Source organism: Aotus nancymaae, unplaced genomic scaffold (genome assembly GCF_030222135.1).
Source record: "Aotus nancymaae isolate 86718 unplaced genomic scaffold, 86718_ANA_hifiasm-v0.15.2.pri h1tg000016l, whole genome shotgun sequence".
NCBI classification, from domain to species: domain Eukaryota; kingdom Metazoa; phylum Chordata; class Mammalia; order Primates; family Aotidae; genus Aotus; species Aotus nancymaae.
The window spans coordinates 32900200-32922895 of record NW_026988428.1 but is presented as its reverse complement, the minus strand read 5'-3'; the positions used below and the strand labels follow the sequence as shown (position 1 = coordinate 32922895).

The 22696-nt window shown below is 46.3% G+C and overlaps 1 protein-coding gene across 1 annotated transcript; it reads left to right on the top strand.

Moving 5' to 3' along the window:
• The first annotated feature begins 488 nt into the window (after positions 1 to 488).
• Positions 489 to 4337, top strand: TUBA1B (tubulin alpha 1b). Its single transcript, XM_064377033.1, has 4 exons — positions 489 to 597; positions 2439 to 2661; positions 2789 to 2937; positions 3186 to 4337. Exons 1-4 carry the CDS (start codon positions 595 to 597, stop codon positions 4164 to 4166), a joined length of 1356 nt encoding a protein of 451 aa, XP_064233103.1. The 5' UTR covers positions 489 to 594; the 3' UTR covers positions 4167 to 4337.
• The last annotated feature ends 18359 nt before the right edge of the window (positions 4338 to 22696 follow it).

The following is a 22696-nucleotide window of genomic DNA, read 5'->3' as shown; positions in this document are numbered from 1 at the left end:
TTTCTAAAGATCGTGTTTTTCACATTATCAGGTAAGTACAGAACGAACTGAGAAAATAAAAAGGCAAAACTCACAAACTGTGGCAACATGAAATTAATCAGCTGAGCTATCCGAACCACAAGTTTCTGCATTTCACAGTGCCTCATCTTTCAAATTGTATGGCTCTCCCAAGTCCTAGGCTTCCTGCGAATTAAGGCAAGCCTCGTCGCCCATTCCCCGGTCAGTGTCTTTCCGACTCGCGCCCGCCCCTCGCCAAGCCCTCGCAGCCATGCGCCAGACACTGCAGCACTGGCGCGCGCGGCCCGCAGGCGCGGCGGACCCCGCCCCGCGGCCAAGCGAGGGGAGGGGGCTCGGGGCTGGAGCCCGCCTCTGCGGCGGCCAAGCCGGGCGCCAAGTGGGCGCGCCGGGCCGGAGGAGGGGCTACCGGCCGCGGCACCGCCTGTGCCCGCCCACCCCTCCGCAGCCACTACTTAAGAGGCTCCAGCGCCCGCCCCGCCCTAGTGCGTTACTTACCTCGACTCTTAGCTTGTCGGGGACGGTAACCGGGACCCGGTGTCTGCTCCTGTCGCCTTCGCCTCCTAATCCCTAGCCACTATGGTGAGTGGGCCGCGCGGCTACCGGCAGCTTTCAGGGTAGCAGGGATAAGCGAGTCGGCGGGGTGCAGGGGGCCTGTTTACAGACGGGGAGGGCTGGCCCCAGAGCCGTCCGTTTGGAGGGCGGAAAGCGAGACGAGAGGCCAGATCCAGAGTCGTGAGACCTCGGTCTTTGTAAATGGCGGGGGCCCGGAAAGGTTGAGGGGCGCCAGGATTTCTTGGACTCAGGAAGGGATGGGAGGGCTCAGTCCTCCGCCTTATCCGGAGCTCTCTTTTAGCGCGTAACTCTGTCCTGGGCGCGGCACCTCGAGTCCCAGCAGTCCTTTCCAGCGCATGCCCTTCCCCCGCCTTAGGTGGACGCGCGCGCGGACTCTTCTAGCTCTCACTTCCTCTTGATCGCGAAAAGCGGGGGTGGGAAAGGCGCTGGAGACAAAAGCGCGCACGCGCGACCGTTACCTTCCCGCCGCTTCAGGGCGGGAAACCGCCACTGCGGTCTGCGCATGCGCGCTGGTCGCGGCATGACTAGGGCTTCAGGGCGTGTCTCCTGCTGACCTGAGGGGTTTTTTTTTGTTTTTTTTTTTTAATGGAAGCAGTAAGAGGGGCCGGGCGCCGTGGATCAACTGAGGTCAGGAGTTTGAGATCAGCCTGGCCAACATGGAGAAGCCCTGTCTCCACTAAAAATGCAGAAATTGGCCGGGCTTGGTGGTGCACACCTGTAGTCCCAGCTACTCGGGAGGCTGAGGCAGGCGAATCGCTTGAACCTGGGAGGTGGAAGTTGCGGTGAGCAGAGATCGTGCCACTGCAATCCAGCCTGGGATTGCAGGCCAGACTCCATCTCAAAAAAAAAAAAAAAAAAAAAAAAAAAGAAAGGCAGTAAGAGGAATGTGAGGAAGTGTACCGCTCTATACCAGTGTATTAGGACAGTTAGTTCACAACAGCCTTTAGAGGCCACCTGTCTCTCCCTGCTGCGTTAGGAATTCAGGGGAGCAGGTGGTGCCAGTGAGGGATTTTGAGGAAACGGAAATCGGATCTTGGCCCAGATCTGGGCCGCCGATAATCCCCTACTGCGCTCAGACTGCTGTGGAGGTGTTAGGCTGAGCTCGATGCTGGCGGGTAAGGGAGGATGGGCAGCCTGGGCAGCGCCTTTGCAGACGTGGCCATTTCGTGCCTCTGCAGCGCCGCCGGGGGGCGCGGGAGCGCGCCCTGAATTGCTCATTCATCCTGTGCCGCATAGCCCCACCCCTAGTCCCTGCGGACAGACATTTCTTCTGCGCTGCTCTGGCCACGTGCTTCCTGTGCTAGGAGCTGCCCAGAAATATGGCCACCCAGTCTAAAGTGGGATTCTGGGGACGGAGCGCTGGATGGATGCCCACCTTCCTGTCTTGGTCCTCCAAAGGAGGAAGCTGTGACTAAGCTGTCGTGATCTGGAAGAAGGCCTTCCCCGTTTAGAATGGGAAGGTAACATGTATTAAAAGCGATGTAGACCCTATAATGTAGCCGTTCTCAAAAGAGTAATACATCTTATGTCGCTTTAAAAAAGGAATTTTTTTTTTTTTAAGATTACGTGATAGTCTGGGTAACACAACCAGACCTCATCTCCACCAAAAAAGAAAAAAATTAGCCGGGCGTGGTGGCCTGTGCCTATAGTCCCAGCTGCCCTGGAGGCTGGAGTGGGGGGATGACTTGAGCTCAGGAGGTTGAGGCTGCAGTGAACCTGGACGGCACCACTGCACTCAAACCTGAGCGATAGACCTTATCACCAAACATAAAGATTGCATGGGTATTTTGTTTCACTTGACAGTCACCAATAGATTAAGTTGTGATATCTTTTTTTCCTTCCCACAGCGTGAGTGCATCTCCATCCACGTTGGCCAGGCTGGTGTCCAGATTGGCAATGCCTGCTGGGAGCTGTACTGCCTGGAACATGGCATCCAGCCCGATGGCCAGATGCCAAGTGACAAGACCATTGGGGGAGGAGATGACTCCTTCAACACCTTCTTCAGTGAGACGGGCGCTGGCAAGCACGTGCCCCGGGCAGTGTTTGTAGACCTGGAACCCACGGTCATTGGTGAGTTGGCCTCAGTAACCCAAGTGAGATCCCAGGGTGCTGGGATGGGAGGTCTGTCCTGGGAGCTCTGCTGGTCACTCGCTCACTCTCACCCAGTCCCTCTGCCCTTCTCTCCCTCCTTCTCCAGATGAAGTTCGCACTGGCACCTACCGCCAGCTCTTCCACCCTGAGCAGCTCATCACAGGCAAGGAAGATGCTGCCAATAACTATGCCCGAGGGCACTACACCATCGGCAAGGAGATCATTGACCTCGTGTTGGACCGAATTCGTAAATTGGTAAACACCATATATAAATAGGCATTTAGAATGCAGTGAGATAATTCCAGTGCAAGTTGGGTGGAGTGACTGACATCATTCATTCTTTGACACTTACCAAAATGGACAGTTTGTATATATGTCTGTTTTACCAATTCCTCATGCTTACATCAATCTGTTAGGTTCATAATCTAAAGAAGTTTAAATAGATATTCTAAGAGAAAATCTCCTGGCATTAAAATATTTTTCTTGTTTTTTTTTCCCTACAGGCCGACCAGTGCACCGGTCTCCAGGGCTTCTTGGTTTTCCACAGCTTTGGTGGGGGAACTGGTTCTGGGTTCACCTCCCTGCTCATGGAACGGCTCTCAGTTGATTATGGCAAGAAGTCCAAGCTGGAGTTCTCCATCTACCCGGCGCCCCAGGTTTCCACAGCTGTAGTTGAGCCATACAACTCCATCCTCACCACCCACACCACCCTGGAGCACTCTGATTGTGCCTTCATGGTAGACAATGAGGCCATCTATGACATCTGTCGTAGAAACCTCGATATCGAGCGCCCAACCTACACTAACCTTAACCGCCTTATTAGCCAGATCGTGTCCTCCATCACTGCTTCCCTGAGATTTGATGGAGCCCTGAATGTTGACCTGACAGAATTCCAGACCAACCTGGTGCCCTATCCCCGCATCCACTTCCCTCTGGCCACATATGCCCCTGTCATCTCTGCTGAGAAAGCCTACCATGAACAGCTTTCTGTAGCAGAGATCACCAATGCTTGCTTTGAGCCAGCCAACCAGATGGTGAAATGTGACCCTCGCCATGGTAAATACATGGCTTGCTGCCTGTTGTACCGTGGTGACGTGGTTCCCAAAGATGTCAATGCTGCCATCGCCACCATCAAGACCAAGCGCAGCATCCAGTTTGTGGATTGGTGTCCCACTGGCTTCAAGGTTGGCATCAACTACCAGCCTCCCACTGTGGTGCCTGGTGGAGACCTGGCCAAGGTACAGAGAGCTGTGTGCATGCTGAGCAATACCACAGCCATTGCTGAGGCCTGGGCTCGCTTGGACCACAAGTTTGACCTGATGTATGCCAAGCGTGCCTTTGTTCACTGGTACGTGGGTGAGGGGATGGAGGAAGGAGAGTTTTCTGAGGCCCGTGAGGACATGGCTGCCCTTGAGAAGGATTATGAGGAGGTTGGTGTGGATTCTGTTGAAGGAGAGGGTGAAGAAGAAGGCGAGGAATACTAATTATCTATTCCTTTTGGCCCTGCAGCATGTCATGCTCCCAGAATTTCAGCTTCAACTTAGCTGACAGGCATTAAAGCTTTCTGGTTAGATTGTTTTCACTCAGTTATGTCTTTTCCATGTGTACCTGTAATTTTTTCATCATGTCTCAAAGTAAAGTCATTAACATCAAAAGCTTTGTCTCCTGTGTTTTTTCAAAAAGTGCCTTGGTTTTTGGGATTCATCTACACTTGGAGTAAAGAGTCTGCAATATGCTGGTGATGTCAAGGGCCCTACTTCTGTGCAGGCACCACTATAGGGAAAAGGGAGCTCAGGGAACTGGAAAGGCAGGAGCCCTAGATTCTCAGATGAGTTTACCACCTCAAACCTTGCTTAGGGGGTGGGGAAACATGAAAGTCATTCTACTAATCTAGAGCTCATTTAGCTTTTCAAAGTATGACTGGGTAGTTGCTAATGGGTTATGTATAGGAAGTATAAGTAATTTTGAATATCATGTAAATTGCTGTTTAAAGTGGCTGGCTAACCTTGTTAATGTAATTATGAAATTTAATAGTGATCCTTGGCCGGACATGATGGCTCACGCCTGTAATCCCAGCATGAGGATGAGGCCGGTAGTTGAGCCCAGGCCTTCCAGAGCAGCCTGGGCAACATGAAACCCTGTCTACAAAATGCACAAATTTGGGCATGGTGGTGAGCACCTATAATCCCAGCTACTTGAGACGCTGAGGAGGTTGAGGCTGCAGTGAGCTGTGATTGCAACACTGCACTCTTGTTAATAGACCCTGTCTTAAAACTGTGTCCTGGGAAAACAGGGCTGTAGGAGTGTTTGAGGGTGGTGAGGTAGAGTGTTTGCAGCCCTATTGTGATAGGAAAAAGTTGTAGGACCAGAATTCACGGTGGTCAATAAAAGTCATGCTATGAGAGCAGACTGAACAAGAAGCCGTTATGTATTGGTGGCAGAAGTCTGCAGTACATGAGGATAAAGCAACATTTGTAAAAAGGATAAAAGTTTATAGCATTTCACATGGTTTATATTCTTCAAGTGTTTCAGATACATGTAACAGACTTGTAGGCACAGAGAATGTAAATAGAGGATTTAACCTAGGAGAAAATGTAGATTTCAAATCCGGAAAGCACAGGAACAATTATGGCTGCTGAAGACCTTGTTATCTTCTTGGTTTAAGACTGAAAGAATATATGATTTAAAAAAAAAGGAATACTACAATTTTCCCAGTTGTTTGTTTTGCTCATAAATCCTATAAATTCACAAAATGTAGTCGGCCCTCCCTATCTGTGGGTTCCATATCTAGATTTGACTAACTGTGGACTGAAAATATTTGGAAGCAACTGGCCATGGTGGTTCATGCCTGTAACATCAGCACTTTGGCCAAGGCAGGAGGATCACTTGAGCCCAGGAGTTTGAGACCAGCCTAGGCAACGTAAGGAGACTCTGTCACTACAAAAAAAAAAATATATATATAGTGTGATCATGCTGCTGCATTCCTCATTCCTGCCTGGGTGCCAGAGAGAGACCCTATCTCAAAATATATATTTGGAAAAATGGATAGTTGTGTCTGAACTGCACATGTACTTTTCCCCTTTATTCTCTAAACAATACAGTATAACAATTATTTACATAGCATTCACATTGTATTAGGTATTATAAGTAATCTAGAAATGACTTAAAGTATACAGCAAGATGTGTATAGGTTACATGCAAACATTAGAGCTCTCTATATAAGGAATTTGAGCATTCATGGATTTTAGTATCCCCCCAGGGATACTAAGGGATGTCTGTAGCTCTCAGCTCCTAAGAGAATCTGATTTGGCATGAGCATTTTAGAGAAAGCTTTGGTAGGGGGCCTGCAGGTCTAGCATAGCAACACATGTAGCCATCGCAGGCTCCAAGGGAAAGCAGACACCTTTAAAGAACTGAGAGTGCCGGGCACAGCACCTCACGCCTGCAGTCCTATCACTTTGGGAGCCCGAGGTGGGCAGATCACTCTTTTTTTTTTTTTTTTTTTTTAATCGCTCTTAAATTTCGTAATTACATTAACAAGGTTAGCCAGCCACTTTAAACAGCAATTTACATGATATTCAAAATTACTTATACTTCCTATACATAACTCATTAGCAACTATGAGTCAGGCCAACTAGGTGAAACCACATCTCTACTAAAAATACAAAAATCCTCCCTCCTTTGCCTCCCAAACTGCTGGGATTACAAGTGTGAACCACCACACCAGGCCAAGATGAATACTAATAATTAAGGCTTTGAAAGAAATAATGTGTGTGGGCCATGATGAAGGGGGTGACTAGAATGAAATGCTCAGGCAGACAGGACATGCCATCAAGACTTCCTTTAAGGAGGCCCTGGAGTCATCTTATCTATACATTTGCCCAGCAGCAAGCACAGCGCCTGGTAATGCCCATAGAAGCCTTCTAGGGAACTAGAAATAAACAATGGTAACTTCTCTCTAAAGCCAGATTCCTCATTTTTCTACGCAATGTAAACTTTAAGCCCTAAGGTTTTGTAATACTCACTTTCTTTCAAGGCCCAGGTTTCTTTATCAGGTCTCAGGGGAGAGGCCTAGGGAACAGAGATACTTGGTTAGCCTCTTAGTTCTGTCACTAATCAGGACCTCTTAACTTTGTGGGACTATTTTTCCTTTTATACTATAGATTTCCATTCTGCCTGTCTCAGAGGGGGTAGCAATTAGGGCTTAGGAGTCTGGAACGATCTGTAAACTTGGAGATGTGCATTCAAGCTTGGGAGATGAGAGGCAGTGCATCCCAGGTCTTGACATATCGGCTCAGCCACACTCCAGAGCCACTACAGAAGAATAAGCCATTAATTCAGAAAATAAATATACATTTTTTTTGTTTTTTATTTTTTTAGGTGGAGTTTGGCTTTTGCTGCCCAGGCTGGACAGATTCAAATGATTCTTCTGCCTCAGCATCCCTAGTAGCTGGGATTACAGGCAGGCACCACCATGCCCAGCTAATTTTGTATTTTTAGTAGAGGCAGTGTTTCTCCATATTGGTCAGGCTGGTCTCGAACTCCCGACCTCAGGTGATCCGCCCACCTTGGCCTTCCAAAGTGCTGGGATTACAGGCATGAGCCACCGCGCCCAGCCAAGTTTATTTCTTTATTTCTTTTTTTGGAGACAGAGTCTCACTGTCGCCCGGGCTGGAGTGCAGTGACACAATCTCAGCTCACTGCAACCTCCAACTCCCGGGTTCAAGTGATTCTCCTGCCTCAGCCTCCAGAGTAGCTGGGGTTACAGGCACCCAGCACCATGCCCAGCTAATTCTTTGTTTGTTTGTTTGTTTGTTTGTATTTTTAGTAGAGATAGGGTTTCATCACGTAGGCCAGGCTGGTCTTGAACTCCTGACCTCAGGTGATCTGCCTGCCTCGGCCTTCCAGAGTGCTGGCATTACAGGCATGAGCCACCAAACCCAGCCAATAAATATGAATTTTTAAAAGCCCAAGGAGGATTTACCTAGAGATGAAAAGGATGATGATAATAATAATGATAACTAATCTTAACTACACAAATATCTTTTTTTTTAAACACCAGAATGCTTAAATGCCTTCACAACCTAGTGTTCATCCCCTCCTTGAGTTCACTGTTAAAATGGGAAGAACCCAGTGCCTAATTTTAAGATGACAGATTTAATTGGTAGAAAAGGAGGGGAGCAATACCACAGTCTTGTGTCCTGCCTTGTAGGACTAGAAGACTTAAATATTGCCTGCTGCAAGATCAGAAGGACATGGGTCTTTCAGCCCTACCGAGGACCCAGGCTGGGATTTAGGGATGTGCTTAGACTAAGAGGCTTGAGCTAGGGAAGAGGGAAGAGCATTTTGTCTGGAGATGCCATTTTCTCCTCCCAATCCCATCAAACTTCTGGCAAATTCCTTAATGGCCTGCAGATGGCACCACTGACAAGGAGTTCTCCATGCAGGAGAGCCAAGCTCAGATTTGTGAACTCTGCCCTTGTTGTCACCTTGGACCTGCACTGAGAGATGACTAACAAACTGGAAGTGACTGACCTGCCATCCCTAGCATTTACACACTTGTCACTTTTTCTTCTGTCCATGTGGAGGCAGCTGGGCCTCATGCTAGGCCAGTGTGAATCAGGAGGCTACACAAAACACCACACCCGAGGAGTTTCTTGACCTCAGCCCCTTCCTCTAGGGTGCTTCCCCGAGGTAGGATTTGTATAAAAACATGCGTATAAAAAAAGGTGACTCACGCCTGTAATCCCTGCACTTTGGGAGGCCAAAGTGGGTGGATCACCTGAGGTCAGGAGTTCAAGACCAGCCTGGCCAACATGGCGAAACTCCGTATCTACTAAAAACACAAAAAAATTAGCCAGGCATAGTGGCAGGTGCCTATAATCTCAGCTGTTCAAGAGGCTGAGGCAGGGACAATCGCTTGAACCTGGGAGGCAGAGGTTGCAGTGAGCCAAGATCACGCCATTGCACTCCAGCCTAGGTGACAGAGCAAGACTGTCTCAAAAACAAAACAAAACAACAACAAGACAATATAAAACAAAACAAAACAAAAAAACATGGCCTTGGGCCAGGGGTGGTGGCTCACAGCTGTAATCCTAGCACTTTGGGAGGCCAAGGAGGATGGATCACTTGAGGTCAGAAGTTCGAGACCAGCCTGGCTAACATGGTGAAACTTCGTCTCTACTAAAAATACAAAAATTAGCTGGGCGTGGTGGGAGGCACCTGTAATCCCATCTACTCAGGAGGCTGAGGCAGGAGAATGGCTTGAACCCGGGAGGTGGAGGTTGCAGTGAGCCAAGATCGCATCACTACACTCCAGCCTGGCAACAGAGGGAGACTCCATCTCAAAAAAAAAAAAAAAAAAAAAAAACACCTTGGGATCAACAGTAGTAAAGGAGGAGCATATGTTGCATTAATTTAAACTCAATATTGAGGCCGGGAGTGGTGGCTCATGCCTGTAATCTCAGCACTTTGGGAGGCTGAGGTAGGCAGATCACAAGGTTAGGAGTTCAAGACCAGCCTGGCCAACATGGTGAAACCCTGTCTCTTCTAAAAATACTGAACTCCAGCCTGGGCAACAGAGCAAGGCTCCATCTCAAAAAAATTTAATTAATTATTGACACAAAGTCAATAACCACCTGACAACGTGTGCATCATCATGTAGACACTGATGTCATTGTGTTGCTAAGCTAGCTTCCACCTCTCTGCTATCTGGTTGACAGGCCAAAACAACTACCCATATGCTCTACCCCACCCACGCCCAGCTGACAGCCTGCTGTATGTTATCCTGCCAAATAGACAGAATCAAGCTCATCACCTCATTCATAACTGAGCCTCCAAACCATACTCTTTCCTCTGTCTGTGGTACCTTCTATAGCTGTAAGAGCCCCCAACACCTTTGTCCAGTTAACTCATACTCTCCCTTCAATGAAAAAAGCCCAAAACCGGGCGCGGTGGCTCATGCCTGTAATCCCAGTACTTTGCGAGGCGAGGCGGGTGGATCACGAGGTCAAGAGATCGGGACAATCCTGGTCAACATGGTGAAACCCCATCTCTACTAAAAATACAAAAAATTAGCTGGGCATGGTGGCACGTGCCTGTAATCCCAGCTACTCAGGAGGCTGAGGCAGAAGAATTGCCTGAAACCAGGGGGCGGAGGTAGCAGTGAGTCGAGATGGCGCCATTGCACTCCGGCCTGGGTACCAAGAGCGAAACTCCGTCTCAAAAAAAGAAAAAAGCCCAAATGATATTTCTTCAAGGACTTGGAGACTAGGTCAGAATAGGCCATATTTTCTACTATATATTTTCATAGAACCTCTACTTTTCTCACATTTATCATATTTTGTAAATATAAATTTGTGTGATTATTTAATTCATATATTTCTTCTCTACCAGATTTCTTTCTTTCTTTCTTTTTTTTTTGGAGACAGAGTCTAGCTCTTGTGTCCAGACTAAAGTGTAGTGGTTTGATCTCGGCTCACTGCAGCCTTGACCTCCTGGGCTCAAGTGATCCTCCCAGCTCAGCCTCTCGGGTAGCTGGGACTACAGGCACTCACCATCACCCCCAACTAATTTTTAAATTTTTTGTAGAGATGGGGTCTCACTATGTTGTCCAGGCTGGTGTCAATATTATGAGCTTAAGCAATCCTCCTGCTTCGGTCTTTCAAAGTGCTGAGATTACAGGCATGAGACACTGTGCCCAGCCTCTATGATTTTTAAAAAAAATCCATTAGATAAACGCTCCACAGTTTTTGTTTGTCTGTTTGTTTTTTAAGACTAGTCAAATGGGCCAGGCACAATGGCTCAGACCTATAGTTCCAGCACTTTGAGAGGCCAAGGAAGGACGATCACTTGAGGACAGGAATTTGAGACCAGCCTGAGCAACATAGTGAGATCCTGTCTCTAAAAATAATTTTATAATTAGCCTGGTGTGGTGGTACATGCCTTTGGTCCCAGCTGTCTGGGAGATGAGGTGGGAGGATCACTTGAGCCTGAGAGGTCAAGGCTACAGTGAGCTGAGATTGCTTCACTGCACTACAGCCTAGGTGCCAGACCAAGACCTTGTCTTAAAAAAAAAAAAAAAAAAAAAGAGAGAGAGAAAACAAAAAACATGCTTAACTCTGAAAACTAGAGATGAGTATCTGTCTACTTCCTCCCCACTTTTATTTATTTATTTATTTTTTTGGAGACGGAGTTTCGCTCTTGTTACCCAGGCTGGAGTGCAATGGCGCGATCTCGGCTCACCGCAACCTCCGCCTCCTGGGTTCAGGCAATTCTCCTGCCTCAGCCTCCTGAGTAGCTGGGATTACAGGCATGCGTCACCATGCCCAGCTAATTTTTTGTATTTTTAGTAGAGACGGGGTTTCACCATGTTGACCAAGATGGTCTCTATCTCTTGACCTCGTGATCCACCCGCCTCGGCCTCCCAAAGTGCTGGGATTACAGGCGTGAGCCATCGCGCCCGGCCCCTCCCCACTTTTAGACTAAGCCCAGGCCCAAAGCTTAAGAGGCCTCAGGCAGAGAGTGAAAGGTGGATAGAGACATCAAATCAAGGTGGATAGGAAGGTTTCTTCTCTGTTCTTTTTTTTTTATTATTGCATTTTAGGTTCTGGGGTACATATGAAGAACATGCAAGATTGTTGTATAGGTACACACATGGCAGTATGATTTGCTGCCTTCCTCCCCATCACCTATATCTGGCATTTCTCCCTATGTTCTCTCTCCCCAATTCCCCACCCCCCGCTGTCCCTCCTCTATTTCCCCTTGACAGACCCCAGTGTGTGATGCTCCCCTCCCTGTGTCCATGTGTTCTCATCGTTCAACACTCACCTATGAGTGAGAACATGCGGTGTTTGATTTTCTGTTCTTGTGTCAGTTTGCTGAGAATGATGGTTTCCAGGTTCATCCATGTCCCTACAAAGGACATGAACTCATTATTTTTTATGGCTGCATAGTATTCCATGGTGTATATGTGCCACATTTTCCCTGTCTGGTCTGTCATCGATGGGCATTTGGGTGTTACTTCTCTGTTCTAAAGATTCTTCATCTAAGTGATTCACATCTATAATCCCAGCGCTTTGGGGAGCTGATATGGGAGGATCACTTGAAGTCAGGAGTTCAAGACCAGCCTGGCCAACATGGTGAAACCCTGCTTCTACTAAAAATACAAAAATTAGCCTGGTGTAGTGGGGTATGCCTGTAGTCCCAACTACTTGAGAGGCTGATACAGAAGAATCACTTGAACCTGGGAGATGAAGGCTGCAGTGAGCTGAGATAGTGCCACTGCCCTCCAGCCTGTGTGTGAAGTGAGACTCCATTTCAAAATTAATAACAAAATAATAAAATAAAATACTAAAGTTTCTTCATCAAGAAGATCTCTCAAAACAAAAAACAAAAAAAGAGAGAGAGAGAAGATCCCTCAGCCTCTCTCTGGCCCTAGCATCTCATGATACTGGCATGTAGAAACTTCTGCTGCCTCACTATGACCAAATCATTGTGTGCCACAAGCTGGGGTGTGACCCAGCTGCCAGAATAGGCTGATATCATCCTAGATATTCCTTCTATATAATAGTGCTCAAAGCTAGGCAGGTGAGTAATCTCACCAACCTCTTCACTGGTCACCCCGTGTAATCTCTTTGTTGTTGTTGCTGATTTTTTTATTGTCTCTTTTTTTTTTTTTTTTTTTTTTTTTGAGACAGAGTCTTGCACTGTTGCCCAGGCTGGAGTGCAGTGGCACAATCTCAGCTCACTGCAGCCTCCACCTCCTGGGTTTGATTGATCCTCCCACCTCAGCCTCCCAAGTAGCTGGGACTACAGGCATGCCACAATATCTAGCTAATTCTTATATTTTTTGTAGAGACAGGGCTTTGCCATGTTGCCCAGGCTGATCTCCAGCTCCTGAGCTCAGGCTATCCACCCACCTTGGCCTCCCAAAATCCTGAGATTATGGGTGTAGGCTACCACACCTGGCCTGTGTAATCTCTTTTTTTTTTTTTAAGACGGACTCTGTCTCCCAGGCTGGAATGCAGCGGCACAATCTCAGCTCACTGCAACCTCTGCCTCCTGGGTTCATGCGATTTTCCTGCCTCAGCCTCCCGAACAGCTGGGACTGCAGGCACATGCCACCATGCCCAGTTATTTTTTTGTATTTTTAGTAGAGACGAGGTTTCACTGTGTTAGCTAGGAGGGTCTCAATCTCCTGACCTTGTGATCGGCCCGCCTCAGCCTCCCAAAGTGCTGGGATTACAGGCATGAGCCACCGCCCCCCGCTAGCTGGTGTAATCTCCCCCATCCCCTCCTCTCCCCTCCCTCCTTCTCCCTCCCCCCTTCCCCCTTCCATCCTCTGCTCTTCCCCCTTCCCCTTTCCTTTCTTTCTTTGCTTTTTTTTTTTTTTTTGAGATGGAGTCTCACTGTGTCACCCAGATTAGAGTGCAATGGTGAGATATCGGCTCACTGCAACCTCTGCCTCCTGGGTTCAAGCAATTCTCCTGCCTCAGCCTCCTGAGTAGCTGGGATTACAGGTGCCCACCACCATGCCTGGCTAATTTCTGTATTTTTAATAGAGATGGGGTTTCACCATATGGTCAGGGTGGTCTCGAACTCCCCACCTCATGATCCACCTGCCTCGGCCTCCCAAAGTGATAGGATTACAGGTGTGAGCTACAACGCTGGTCCTGTGTAATCTCTTATCCAGTTTGGGCACCTCGATTCAAGAGGAACACAGACAATGGAGTTTTCTCTAAGGGGTGAAGGAAGTGGTAAGGAGTACTAGGCAGAGTATCTCAGAGAACTGATGATGTTCAGCTTAGAAAAGAGGCCAAGCATGGTGGCTCACGCCTGTAATCCCAGCACTTTGGGAGGCCAACGCAGGCGGATCATGAGGTCAGGAGTTTGACACCAGCCTGGCCAACATGGTGAATGTAAGGGTAGCGGAGAAAAAGGAGAATAGACCCAAAGTCAGGCAAGCAAGTTTTATTAACCTGCCGGGCTGCCCCATAACAATTAGAAGAGGCAGCTCTGAGCTTACAAAACCAGGGGTTTATATAGGGTGAGAGGGGCATAAGGGGGTTTTAGGACTGAGGTAATTTATCTGCTGGTAACAGGCACAGAGATAGTTTGTTAACTGGTAACTGACCTACAATACATTATCCTGTGATTTTTGTGGCAGCAGTCTTTTAACAAAAAGAGAGAAACCAGTTTTTTTTTTTTTACAGATATGTGTCAAACAGGAATTTACAAGTATAGACAACCAACATATGTTTTCCCTGTCCTCCTTCAAGCTGCCCATGCTGCCCAGATGGTTATAATCAGACTTTGCTTAATGGTAGCACATCTGGCAGCCTTTATGTGGCACCTAGGTAGGGGCTCAGGAATGCAGCTGCAGAGCAATTGGAAGGGGGAAGGGGTCAGTCTGCGCAGAAGGGGTTTTCTTGTCCTTAACAGTGAAACCTCATCTCTACTAAAAATACAAAAATTAGCTGGGCATGGTGGTGCATGCTTATAGTCCCAGCTACTTGGGAGGCTGAGACAGCAGAATTGCTTGAACCAGGACCAGGGAGGTGGAGGTTGCAGTGAGCTGAGATCATGCCACTACACTCCAGCCTAGGTGACAGAGTGGGGGGAAAAAAAGTTGGCTAAAAAAAGCTCTTTCCAAAGACCCAGAAAGTCCTGGAAACAAAATCACCCTAAAAGTAGTCTTAGAGTAGGCAGGAAGTTTTCTTTTTTATTTACTTCTTTTTTTTTTTTTTTTTTTTTTTTTTTTTTGAGATAGAATCTAGCTCTGTTGTCCACACTAGAGTGTAATGGTGCGATCTCGGCTCACTGCAACCTCCGCCTCCCAGGTTCAAGCGATTCTCTTGTCTCAGCCTCCAAAGTAGCTGGGATTATAGGCGCCTGCCACCACACCCAGCTAATTTTTGTATTTTTAGTAGAGACAGGGTTTCACTGTGTTGGCCAGACTGGTCTCAAACTCCTGACCTCGTGATCCGCCCACCTTGACTTCCCAAAGTGCTATAGTTACAAGTGTGAGCCACCATGCCTGGCCTCTCTCTCTCTCTTTCTTTATTTCTTTTCTTTCTTTCCTTCCTTCCTTCCTTCCTTCCTTCCTTTCTCTTTCTTTCTTTCTTTTTTTTTTTTAAGATGGGGTTTCACCATGATGGCCAGGCTGGTTTTGAACTCCTGACCTCAGATGATCCACCCACCTCGGCCTCCCAAAGTGCTAGGATTACAGGCGTGAGCCACCACGCCCAGCCTCTTTCTTCTTTCTTTCTATAAAAACTGTGTTGCCCAGGCTAGAATGCTGTGATGCCATGATAGCTCACTGCAGCCTCGATCTCCCGGGCTCAAGTGATCCTCCTGCTTCAGCCTCCTGAGTAGCTAGGACTACAGAGGCACGTTACCAGGCCTGGCTAATTTTATAAATTTATTTTAGAGATAGGGTCATGTGTTACCCAGGCTGGTCTTTAACTCCTGGCCTCAAACCTAGCTTGCTGCCACCCAAAATGTTGGAATTACGGGCAGGAGTCACTGCCCTTGGCCTCACAAGCATTGTTTAAGTGTTTGTTTGTTTATTTGAGATGGAGTCTTGCTCTGTTGCCCAGGCTGGAGTGCAATGGTGTGATCTTGGCTCGCAGCAACCTCCACCTCCTGGGTTCAAGCAATTCTCCTGCCTCAGCCTCCTGAGTAGCTGGGATTACAGGTGCCCGTCACCACACCCAGCTAATTTTTTATATTTTTTAGTAGATACAGGGTTTCACCAGGTTGGTCAGGCTGGTCTCCAACTTCTGACCTCAGGTGATCCACCCACCTCGGCCTCCCAAAGTGCTGCGATTACAGAGCCACCGCACACGGCCCTGTTTAAGAGTTTATTATGTTGGGAGGCCGAGGCGGGTGGATCACGAGGTCAAGAGATCGAGACCATCCTGGTCAACATGGTGAAACCCCGTCTCTACTAAAAATACAAAAAATTAGCTGGGCATGGTGGCGCTTGCCTGTAATCCCAGCTACTCGGGAGACTGAGGCAGGAGAATTGCCTGAACCCAGGAGGCGGAGGTTGCGGTGAGCCGAGATCGCGCCATTGCACTCCAGCCTGGGTAAAAAAGAGCGAAACTATGTCTCAAAAAAAAAAAAAAAAAAAAGAGTTTATTATGAGAACTGCACTGGGTTAAGTATTGGGGAAGAAAAAAAGGGCGTAAATTAGAAGCCAAGTATGTGTTTCTAACCCTTGAAGAGGAAAGGAAAGGAGGAAAAGAGAAAAGACATAAATGAAGGTAAAGTTAAACAATACAAAATATTTAAATAACAGCTCAAGAGAACAAGTATCATGAAACAATGCATATATGGCCAATTTTTTTTTTTTTGAGACGGAATTTTGCTCTTGTCGTCCAGGGTGGAGTGCAATGGCTCGATCTAGGCTCACTGTAACCTCCCTCCCGGGTTCAAGCGATTCTCCTGCCTCAGCCTCCTAAGTAGCTGGGATTACAGGCGCGCGCCACCACGCCCGACTAACATGGTGAAACCCAGTCTCTACTAAAAGTACAAAAATTAGTTGGGCATGGTGGCACACGCTTATAATCTGAGCTACTCGGGAGGCTGAGGTAGGAGAATCCCTTTAACCTGGGAGGCAGAGGTTGCAGTGAGCCGAGATCGTGCCATTATACTCCAGCCTGGGCGACAGAGCAAAAAAAAAAAAAAAAAAAAAAAAAAAATTAGGCCGGGCATGGTGGCTCACGCCTGTAATCCCAGCACTTTGGGAGGTCGAGGTGGGTGGATCATGAGGTCAGGAAAATGAGGCCATCCTGGCTAGCACAGTGAAACCCCATCTCTACTAAAAATACGAAAAATTAGCCAGGTGTGGTGGCAGGCCCTGTAATCCCAGCTACTTGGGAAGCTGAGGCAGGAGAATTGCTTGAATCTGGGAGACAGAGGTTGCAGTGAGCCGAGATCGTGCCATTGCACAAGAGCAAAACTTCGTCTCAAAAAAAAAAAAAAGAATTTAGAGGAGGTCTGGCCTATTGGCTCATGAGTGTAATCCCAGAACTTTGGGAGACCAAAGTGGGCAGACTGCTTGAGCCCAGGAGTTCAAGACCAGCCTGGGCAACATAGCAGAACCACTGAGCATTCTGGTGCCCGCCTGTGATCCCAGCTGCTCAAGAGGGTGAGATGGGAGAATCCCTTGAGCCTGGGAGTTGGAGGCTGCAGTGAGCCATGATCACACCACTGCAAGCCAGCCTGGGTGACAGAGTGAGACCTTGTCTCAAAAATAAATAAACTTGGCAGGGCATGGTCACTCATGCCCGTGATCACAGCACTTTGGGAGGCCGAGGTGGGCGGGTCACAAGGTTAGGAGTTCAAGACCAGTCTGACCAACCTGGTGAAACCCTGTCTCTACTAAAAATATAAAAATTAGCCAGGTGTGTTGGCAAATGCCTATAATCCCAGCTAATTGGGAGGCTGAGGCAGGAGAATTGCTTGAACCCGGGGAGGCGGAGTTTGCAGTGAGCCAATATCGTGCCACTGCACTCCAGCCTGGGCAAAGGGTGAGACCCTGACTCAAAAAAAAAAAAAAAAAAAAAAAAAAAAAAAAAAAAAAAATAGAGAGAGAGAGAAAGAAAAATAAATTAATTGATAACTTAAAACAAAAAAACAAAAACAAATCTCCCTTCTTCTAAATCACGTCTACTTCCAAGACTCAACCACACAAAAAATAAAGAAAAATATTTTCTCCAATCCTTTCCTGAAGGGATCTCCCCCTCCTCTAAATTCTTTTTTTTTTTTTTTTAAGAGAAGGCTTTAAAATAATATTCTTTATTGGGAATGAAAGAAGAAGAACATCAGAATCACCTGGAAAACTGGTTCAAACCACAGGAACTCCTCACCATTCTAGATTAATTCATTTCTTCCTTTCTGAGACCACTGTCAATGTTCAGCCTTGAAGAAAAGTGTTAATGACAGTGTGACATAAAAATAACTATATATTTGATTATTGTCTCAGTTCCTGACAAAGAGCTCCTAAAACCCTTGTAATTTCCTAAATGATAGTGATGCTAGGAGCATCTTTTTTTCTAATAGTTGGTCCTTGACTATCATTCCTGACACAGAGCTCCTAAATCCCTTGGAATTTCCTGGGTGATAGGGCCTCTTTTGTTTTAACGAGGCAACTTTTTTTTTTTTTTTTGAGAGAAAGAAAGAAAGAGAAAGAAAAAGGGGGAGAGAGAACAGGATTCTTGCTCTATTGCCCGGGCCGGAATGCAATCTAAAAATAGGTATTAAAAACCTCTTTTATGCCAATAATTGTGCTTAACAACGGAGACAGGAAGGAATAAGGGAAGAAAATAACAAACAAACAGCCAAGCAATATTTCATTTAAGTCTGTGAAATGCTATGCAAATGCTGAAGAGTGATTTACTTCCAATTATATAGTCACTTTCAAAATGGGTGTAATATGATACTGAGAAAAATGTATGTTCTGTGGACCTGGGGTGGAGAATTCTATAAATATTCACTAAGTTTACTTATTCCAGGTCTAAGTTCAAATCATAGATGTCCCTATTAATTTTCTATGTCGTTGATCCGTCGAATATTAACAATGTGGTATCAAAATCTCCCGCTATTATTGTGCAGGAGTCCAGGTCTCTTTATAAGTCATTAAAAACTTGTCTTATGTATCTGGGTGCTCCTGTATTGGGTGTATATATATTTATAATCATTAACTCCTGTTGTCGTATTGATCCTTTTACCATTATGTAATGTCCTTCTTTGTTTCTTTTAGTCTTTGTTACTATTAAAGTCTATTTTGTGAGAGACGACAGTTACGAAAGTTACAGCTCCTTTTTTTTTTTTTTTTTTGCTCTCCATTTAATTGGTGAATCTTCCTCCATTCCTCTGTTTTGAATCTTTGTATGTCGTTGCTTGTGAAATAGATCTGGATATAGCGTACTGATGGGTTTTGACTTTTTATTCAATTTACCTGTCTGTGTCTTTGATTGAGGCATTTAATCCATTTGAATTTAGAATTAATATTAATATTTGTGAGTTCAATATTGTCATTTAATGCTAGCTGGCTATTTTGCCCATTAGTTGATGTAGATTCTTCATTATAGAGATACTCTTTATGTTTTGGTAAGTTTTTGGGATGACTGATACTGGCTGTTCCTTTCTGTTTGTAGTGCTTCTTTCAGAAGCTCTTGTAAAGCAGGCCTGGTGGTGATGAAATCTCTGAGTGCTAGCTTGTTCGTGAAAAATTTTATTTTTCCTTCACTTATGAAGCTTAGTTTGGCAGGATATGAGATTCTGGGTTGAAAATTCTTTTCTTTTAGGATATTGAATATTGACCTCCACTCTCTTCTAGTTTGTAGGGTTTCTGGTGAGAGGTCTGCTGTGAGTCTGATAGGTTTCCCTTTATGGGTAACATGACCTTTCTCTCTAGCTGCCCTTAGAATTTTCTCCTTTATTTCAACCCTAGTGAATCTAGTGATTATGTGTCTTGGAGTTGCTGTACTTGAGGAATATCTTTGTGGAGTTCTCCGGATTAGCTGGAGTTGAGTATTGTCCTGCCTTACTAGATTAGGAAAGTTTTCCTGAATAATATCCTGAAGAATATTTTCCAACTTGGATTCATTATCTTCATGACATTCAGGTACACCTATCAATCATAAATTAGGTCTTTTCACATAGTCCCATATTTCTTGAAGACTTTGCTCATTTCTTTTTACTCTTTCTTCTCTAATCTTGTCTTCTCGTTTCATTTCATTAAGTTGGTCTTCGACCTCTGATATCCTTTCTTCTGCTTGATCAATTCTACTGTTAAAACCTGTGCATACTTCACGACGTTCTCATATTGTGTTCTTCAGTTCCATTAATTCACTTATATTCTTCTCTAAGTTGTCTATTCTCGTTAGGATTTCGTCAAATCTTTTCTCAAGGTTCTTAGTTTCTTTACATTGGGCTAGAACGTGTTCTTTTAGCTCACTAAAGTTCCTTATTATCCATTTTCTGAAGCCTAGATCTGTTAATGGAACACACTCGTTCTCATCAGGCCTTGTTCTCTTATTCATGAGGAACTGCGATCCCCTGTAGAAGGAGAGGCATTCTGATCTTGGGCGTTCTCAGCCTTTTTACGCTGGTTTCTTCCCATCATTGTTGAGTTCATCCACCTGTCGTCTTTGTAATTGCCTACTTTCAAATTAGGTCTATGAGTGGACGTCCAACTTGTTGATTCCCAGTGCCAAAATCTGAGCAACCCACTCCGTGGGCCAAAACAGCGACATTAAGCTTCGTGGTGCTTTTCTGCCTGGGAATCTCTGGTCTGGCCTCCCTCTTGAGTCCCTTCTTCAATCAGGTAAGTGGGCAACTCTGCCTTCCCGGAGCTCCAAACGTCGACCAAAAGGGGACCCAGTCCTGTTTACTCTGCACCAAGAACCGCCATGCCAGGGTGCTGGCAAAATCGCCACACCAGCCACAAGAGTCACCCTGGTGACCCGTGGGGCTCCTCCACTGGGAGTCCTCCGGTCTGTGGGTAAGAAAAACTCGTCTAAAAGTGTGGCGTCCTCTCGTTCTGTGCGCTTTCTCTGGGAGCTACAATCCTGAGCTGCTAGTGATCAGCCATCTTGAATCTCTCTCCTCTTTTTTTAAGTTATTTATTGGCTGGGCAAGGTGGCTCACGCCTGTAATTCCAGCACTTTTGGAGGCTGAGGCGGGCAGATCGCCTGAGGTCAGGAGTTTGAGATAAGACCAGTCTGACCAACATGGAGAAACCCTGTCTCTACTAAAAATACAAAATTAGCCAGGTGTGGTGGCGCATGCCTGTAATCCCAGCTACTCAGGAGGCTGAGGCAGGAGAATCACTTGAACCTGGGAAGTGGAGGTTGCGGTGAACAAAGATTGTGCCACTGCATTCCAGCCAGGGCAACAAGAGCGAAACTCTGTCTCAAAAAAGAAAAAGTTATTTATGGCTGGGCGTGGTGGCTTATGCCTGTAATCCCAGCACTTTGGGAGGCCTAAGCTGGTGGATCATCTGAGGTTAGGAGTTCAAAACCAGCCGGGCCAACATGGTGAAACCCTGTCTTATTTTTATTTAAAAAAAAAAGTTATTTATTTTTGAGACAGGATCCAGAGATGGGAAAGAACTTGGCAGGGTCCACCAGGCACTGACAAAAGGCCAGGGTGAAGGTGATACCAAGTTGCAGTAGAGAGGGACTTGGTTCTAGACCACAAACTCAAGCACACAGCTAGGCTGACAATGTAAATGGAAAAACTTGTACACCGTAAAGCTGAGTGATGAGGGTTGTGGAAGCCTAGGGCACATCCTGGCCCATCTACAGAGTTGTAGGTCTTTATTGCCCAACTCTGCCATGTCTTCTATTTAGGAGATGGGAATATGGGCTGGGCACAGTGGCTCATGCTTATAATCCCAGCACTTTGAGAGGCTGAGGCGAGAGGATTGCTTAAGCCCAGGAGGTTACGACCAGCCTGGGCAACTTTGTCTCAAAAAATAAAAATAAAAAATTAAGAGAGGTGGGAATGTGAACTTTTAATGTGTCATCTTCTGATTTTTAAATCTTGGTTCAAATGGTTAAAAACACTGTAAGCCAAACCAAACAGCCTGTCCGATGCAGCCCAAAGGCCACCATTTTGCAATCTCTGAGGGCCTTGTAGGCTTATTTTAGGCAGGTGAATTTTTAAGTGCAATGGGTTTTGAGGGGTTTTGAGGAGTTACAAGATTTGATATGTGTTTCAGTAATAATCACTGAAGCACATGGCTTCTCATAGTTGAAATAAATATCTTAGAAGGGTTTAGCATCAGGGCAGCCTTCCCTAACAAGCTGCAAGCTCCTCCAGGTCACAGCTTCGATCCATTCATGTTTGTTCCTAAAACATACTCAGTTGGCCCAAGCCACTTCCCTGTGTTCTCCTTTCCTTCCTTGCAGTGCAGCCAAAGACCCAGCTAGCTATGTTCACCTGGCGCGGTGGCTCACGCCTGTAATTCCAGCACTTTGGGAGTCTCTCTACTCATTCTCCCCATGGTATTTCTGTTCACTCTTAGTTCTGGTTACTAAGAGAAAAAAACTCTTCAGGTCCTCTCATTATCTTGCTATCATCAAAGACGAGTATATAATGTATGTATGTGTTTATACACTGCTCCCCTCTTATGTATTTATTAACTTAATTTTATTTTATTTATTTTTTTTAAAGTCGGGGTTTCACCATGTTGGTCAGACTGGTCTTGAACTCCTAACCTCAGATGATCCGCCCACCTTGGCCTCCAAAGTGCTTGGATTACAGGCATGAGCCACCACGCCCGGCCACTTAATTTTATTTTCAAGCATCAGTGGGAATTTTTTTTTCTTCCTTCCAAGAGTCCCCTTCAATTTATAGAGAAGGTTCAATTCCATGACAGTGAGACTTCCTAAACAGTACAGGTACCAAGGCCACAGGAAGGTAATTTGCATTCCTTAAATGTGTGAATTTGGGGATACGCAAAGCCAGGATTAGTAGCACACACATGTAGTCCCAGCTACTCTGGAGGCCCTGGCAGGAGGATCGCTTGAGTTCAGGTGATGGAGTCTATAGTGTGCCATGGTTGCCCCCGTGAATAGCCACTGTGCTACAGCCTGGGCAATGTAGCAAAACTGTCTCTAGAACACGAATAAGTAAAAGTCAAATCACGACCGGGCGCGGTGGCTCACGCCTATAATCCCAGCACTTTGGGAGGCCGAGACGGGCGGATCACCTGAGGTCGGGAGTTGGAAACTAGCCTGACCAACATGGTGAAACCCTGCCTCTACTAAAAATACAAAATTAGATGAGCATGGTGGTGCATGCCTGTAATCCCAGCTCTTCTGGAGGCTGAGGCAGGAGAATCACTTGAACCCAGGAGGCAGAGGTTGCAGTGAGCCGAAATTGCAACATTGCACTCCAATCTGGGCAACAACAGCAAAACTCGGTCTCAAAAAAAAAAAAAAAAAGCCCAATCACAATACCTTCCTCTGAAGGGTTGTTGTCATGTTAAAAATGA